At 31.2% G+C, this 6,034-nt stretch overlaps 1 protein-coding gene across 2 annotated transcripts; it reads right to left on the bottom strand.

The window, feature by feature from the left end:
- LOC114725546 (B-box zinc finger protein 20) lies at nucleotides 1–1,858 on the bottom strand. Of its 2 annotated transcripts, none has more exons than XM_028912071.1 (3): nucleotides 1,542–1,858; nucleotides 1,003–1,434; nucleotides 1–151 (listed from the first exon to the last, which is right to left on the bottom strand). In XM_028912071.1, the coding sequence occupies exons 1-3, from the start codon at nucleotides 1,725–1,727 to the stop codon at nucleotides 47–49; spliced, it is 723 nt and encodes a 240-aa protein (XP_028767904.1). In that variant the 5' UTR covers nucleotides 1,728–1,858; the 3' UTR covers nucleotides 1–46. The 2 variants fall into 2 exon arrangements, with proteins under 2 accessions (XP_028767904.1, XP_028767905.1); XM_028912072.1 differs by having other exon boundaries at nucleotides 71–151; nucleotides 1,008–1,434.
- Nucleotides 1,859–6,034: the final 4,176 nt, after the last annotated feature.

Raw genomic sequence — 6,034 nt, 5'->3', positions numbered from 1 at the left:
GAGATTGAGGGAGACAGTTGACAGATTAGGGGAAGCCATTTTGCTTCTATTTCCAGATTTCTTTTGCTGCGTTTAGTTTTGGATATAAACACATTCTGACTTCAACATCTTCATATTCATCATCGAATGTGGCATCATGCTTACCCTCATTCTGCAGCAAGAACACCATATCAAATGTTATCGAAATAAAATAAGATAATAAACGGAATGGCAAGAAAGATACTTATCATCTTACTCTTTATACATTTAATTTTATAAATAAAATAAAAATTAAAATGAATGAAATAGAAAATAAAATAAAACCAGGCATTGCTTTGTTTTCTTAACTTCTTACAAGTTATAACCATATTAACTTAATCAAGAGAAGAGGGTGGATTGGATGATACAGTAGTGTGCAAAAAAGGGTGAGTCAAAAAAATTAAAAAATTAAAATTCTAATCCTATCTTTATCCTTTATTATTTGTCAATTAAGGCTATGTTTAGAAAACTATTAAAAATGTGGTGGGAAAAAATTATTAAAAATGTACTTTTGCAACTTCCATTACAAAGCTACCTTCATGATGTTTTAGTGTACCAAGAGAAACAGTTTTTTTTCCCCAAATACTCCCTTAAGTTGTTGCTGAGATAATTTTAATGGACTGTGCTAATCTTTTTAGAATATCTTTTTTTTAACAAAGAAAATGAAGAAAAAATGTGATAACTAACTAGAGCAACTGATATATTCCGGGTCTAAAGATGAAGTCTTATTTGTACATCGAGAGTGTTGAGTTTAAAAAAATATTTTTAAAAATATTTTTTTAATAAATTAAAATAAACTCTTTCATATATTTACTTCGTATATTATAAAATTATTTTTAAAATTATGGATTTCGCCTAAGTAATTTTTTAAAAAACAACTCATCTATCTGTGTGGGGACTCGTTTGCACCTTCATCTTCCCTGAATTTACCAAACAAACCCTTAAATGCTATCTCATTCTGTAGGAGCAGAGAGTACAGCAAACCTTACAGGGAGGTGGAAACGAAGCATCGATTAGGTCTTCAAAGCAAAACCCAGGTATCGTCTCAATCAAATACTCAGAAAAACTGCTCGTCGAAACTGCTTCTGTGTCACTAACCATAGTATTATCTGAATTCACAGCTGAATTAGAAGAACTGAAATTCTCGTTGCAATCCCATCTGGGTCTGTTTGTGTCAGAATTCCGACACGATCTTCTAGCCTCACGACTTCCATTATCGACTCTTTTATTCTCAGTGGTGACGGCATTGCAGGACGATGAAGACGGATCCCCGGAAGAAGAATCAGAAAGCTTCACGCCTGTGAGAAGAAATCTATTGTGTTTCTGGGTGTGTTCATTGGCTCTGTGGATGTTAAGGTCACATTCTCTGCATAGTATTGCTCTGTCTTCTTTGCAAAATAGATATGCTCGCTTCTCCTGCAACAAATACAGAAAAAGAGCTCTAAACATCAGATTTCTCTGTTAGATTTGGATTGAAGAAGAGAGAGAGGGAGAGAGAGAGGAGGAGGAAGAAGAAGAAGTACTTGGCAGATATCACAGAGAGCGGAATCTTTAGAGGTGGGGTGGTGAAGAGAGAAGCGCATATGTTTGCCTGCGAGCTTGTTGGCATGGTGGATACTGGAATCACATCCATGGCAGAGAGCAGCTTCATCTGCAGCACAGAAAACTGAAGCTTCCATTTTCTCGCACACATCACATTGGATCTTCATCTCTCTCTCTCTCTTTTGGTAATCTGAGCGTTTGCTTTTGGAGGAAAGCTAGCGAGCTGTAGCGAGAAAATTAATCTGAGGAGGATGGTTTTGAATTTGAAAGTAGTAGGAAGAGGAAGGATAGTGGCGACAAAAGAATTATGGGCAAGGAAGCATTAGGTTCCAGAGGGACCAGCTAGGCTCGCCCAAGGCCAAACGCTGATATTAACTGCTTTCAGATTTGCAAAAAAACTCTGCACGAAATAATATATATTTTCTCTCTTGCTTTTTGAGCAGTAAGCAAAGATTGACGGTGAGCAGCCTGGGGGTGTGTCTCTATATTGGGATATTTATTTCTATTTTTGTACCAAAATCTTTCACTCTCATCGTCACTGCCTCCACTTGATGGGAGGCATGGCCTGTGCAATTCCAAGGATAGTGCATAGCTCCCACTTATTTAGTGAGAGTATATTTTAGTTGGAAAAGTCATGACAAAATTTCCTATATATTAAAAGTTTAATCCGTGAGGATGATCTAATACATTTTTATACATAAAAATTATCACTATTTTGCAAATTTTGTATGGACACAGTATCAGTATTATGACTTAAATCCTCCTTACCAATAACGTTTTTAATGAGGACTTTTCTCTGTTTTTCCCATCTTACTTTTTATTTTCTTTTAAAAAGTGAAACTTGCGAATAGCTCACAAATTAAAATACGATGATCCTACACTACTTAGACGTCATCAATGACAAGCGTAAAAAGACGAAATTGTTCTTAAACAAATCTTTTGATTTCTGGCCCAAAAAAAAAAAACAAATCTTTTGATTTATAAGTCAGCTTTTAATTCCAAAATTTACAAGTCAATCTCTTAAAAATCTACAACCTGTTTAACATTGCCTCCGCTCCTTAAACAAATGGTGAGTTGAGAATTGAATTTAATCCTAAATATAAAATTTTAATCTATTTTGTTTTTTAAATTTGTAATTTATTTTTTAAAGTATTCTTATGAATTATACATATCAAGTTGTTTGCATTTAATGATAGTGATTATTGAAAATAGTACTTTAAGAAAATTAGTCCATACTGATTACAAATAATTAACTTATTTATAAAAAAATCATTTCATGCTAATTATAAATAATTAACTTAATTAATATTTTTAATTTATTTAAATTAGTTAAATAGTGTTATATTAGTCAACGGAGGTAGTAATATTATTCTAAGTCACTTTGTCTTTTTACGCTTGTCATAGACAACACTCACGCGGGATTTTACGATAATGTAGCAAATGAGCTCATATATGTAAATAATAAGTGACAAAAATGTGGAATAAATAAATCTTTTTTTTTACTAAAGTATAGGTATCTTATTATTGGAGACAATCTTATTCAAAACACTGTCAAGTGATAAATATGGGTATCTCTCTTTGAAGAGATTCGAATCTTGATTCGTCATGTTATGAAAGAGTAACCTATTCTGATAAGCTCTATTCTGTTAGTAAAAGAAATAAATATTGAAAGACATAACGTTTGGCGTTGGCCAGAAAATTCTAGCATGGGAGAAGGAACGAAAGAGAGAAGGCTTGTGGCAGGCATTACATGTGAGATGATTTGACAAATGAAGGAACCATATCCCCAGCAACTACGCCAATATGCATTTGTATACTGCATAAATATATGTACACACACTACCTTCAATTTTTAATATAAGAATTAATTGATTAATTTGAGTAAATTAAAAAAATTAGTTAAGTTAATTATTTATAATAAATATAAAAAAAGTGAATTGAAATCTTATATTAAAACAAAATTAAATATCAAACTAACTCTTATATTAAAAATTAAAGGTAGTATATATAGATCTTTACATTTCAATCACCCATATATAATTTCTTCCAATATACTACTATATATATATATATATATATTCACACACACGTAGATAATTGACCACTCCTCACGTTTTTTCTCTTTCCTATCCTCTTGCACTAAACACCTCAATTATTGTGACACTCCATACCTGATGTTAAAACCACGACACTGCCACACTATTCATACATATCACCAAAGCTTTTCATTTATCTGTTCTTTTCCAAAGTTTTTGGTCCCACCCCTTTGCTCCTTCTTCACTTTCTAACACCCTAACATCAAATATATATCCACTCTAATATGTGTGTGTTTTGAATCTAATACGAAATATCAATGGTTCAAAAAGAAAAGAATATTACAAAGGATTTGAGTCGATATTTGGCAGAACTCTTATCTAGTTTGAACCGACAACCTCTCATTTAAATTTTGATGTTATCACATCTACTTCTTAATAGAAAAACTAGTTTAACATTTAATTTGATCATTAATATAATATCTTAATTTATTTTATCTCTTATATATTTTTTTTTCCAAAGTAATCTTTATAGTAGTTGTACATATTAAGTGTTCAATCAAATGGTAGTTTTAACCAATACACATAATTAGCAAGGGTATTTTATGAAAGATAATACTCTCTCGGTCCTAAACATAAGACCCATTTTATATTTAGGACTAGGAGGAATACTTATTTATTACAAATAACTAATTTAACATATATTTTTTATTTATTCACATTGATCAAATAACTTTTATCTTAAGCATCAGAGGTATGTTTTTTCAGAGCCACGAAACCAATAGGCATTTGGCAATTTAGGATTTATGTTTGTGAAACTCAAATTCTTTATTCTATAGTGCAGTTTTTGCTATGAATACTACCCCACGCACACAAACACATTTTATTCAAGTGCATAAATTTATAACTGATACTATTTCTGGTCCTTAATATGAGACCCTGTTTAACTTTTAGTTTGGTCCTAATTATAAGACCCCAATTCATTTTATCTCTTATATTTATGCCTTTTTTCTAATATAGTCCTTCTAATAATGATAGTTCTAGCCAATACATTTAATTAGTAAGGATATTTTAGGAATGACAACACTTATTTATTACAAATAACTAACTTAACTTACTTCCTTAATCTCCTCAAATTAGTCAATTAGGTCTTATAATTAGGATCGGAGGTAGTATATAGTCAGTTAAATGTGGGGCCTGGGTCACGTTGAGCTTGCTCATTGCACTTTTGCATTGTAATCGCTTTGAATTTTGCTCTATGTAGATTTGACCTTTGTTCCGCTGGAATTGGTTTGTGATGTACTGATAAAATTGAGCTTGAATTTAACACATAAAACTCTGTTTATTAACTAATTTTTTTGAATTAGATGATTGAACTCCTGGTAACTATATAGTACCTAATAATGCAAGGCTGATGTCCCTATTATACTTAAATTAATTATGTGACCTTATTAATTACATCCACACACGAATGAGAAAATCTATCATATATACTAATGATGGGTGAGAATAAGTAAAAGCAACTAATCATACAAATAAGAAAAAATTAGATCAACTAACAATAATTAAGTTCAGTGAAAAATGCCAGCCTGCTGCAATATGACGAATCAAAATTTTAATTTTCACTGAAAGAAGTATTCACATTTAGTTTCTAAGAATGCTTTAAAGATATCTTTAATGGAAGGACACCAAATAGGAAAAATTAGATCAAGAGAATTATCTCTAATCAGGCACAGGCAATAGCTAAACCTAGCTTAATTTAAAAATACTTCATATCTTGGAATTAAATAAAAAAAATATTGTGTATAAAAATGATTAATCATGTGATATTAAATTGTAAAAATAATCATATATCTATATATAAAATATACATGCCCTTTATATTGTTAATTATGTGATAGCACTAATTATCGGTTGTTGAGTACATTTATGATTGGTTGGATATAAATATATATATATTTTCTGGACTGATGCTTGGATTTAAATACAAGCGATAGCAATTGGGGAAGGTTGAAAGGGGAAAGATCTGAGAGGAAGTAGACGACAAATAACACTTTTTTCAGAATGGATATGGAGATCTGGATTTGGGAATCTTAGAACCAATAATACAGAATGATGTAGAAGATATACGAATATATATCCAACTTGTCAGAATCTAAAAATGGGTGACTTTGAACTTAGAAGATAACAACTACGATGATTGCTTTCACGCATTTTAAAACCACGACGTGCTTCATTCTTCTATTTCCAATGAATTTCCTCACATGCATATTCAACTTTCAATGATGTGTTTGGATCTCCTTCACTTGATTTTTATACTTAAATCGCTTGACTGCGTATAAAAATATTAAAATGCATCGCATGATATGTATAGTTTGTAATTTGAAGATTTTTCTTCTGGAGCTTTTGTCATTAGAAGTTTGGTCAATTATGCATTTGTT

This window comes from Neltuma alba, unplaced genomic scaffold, assembly GCF_004799145.2.
Source record: "Neltuma alba isolate B1F8T4 unplaced genomic scaffold, ASM479914v2 tig00012255_pilon, whole genome shotgun sequence".
Lineage (NCBI taxonomy): Eukaryota > Viridiplantae > Streptophyta > Magnoliopsida > Fabales > Fabaceae > Neltuma > Neltuma alba.
This window is presented reverse-complemented; position numbering and strand designations above follow the sequence as displayed.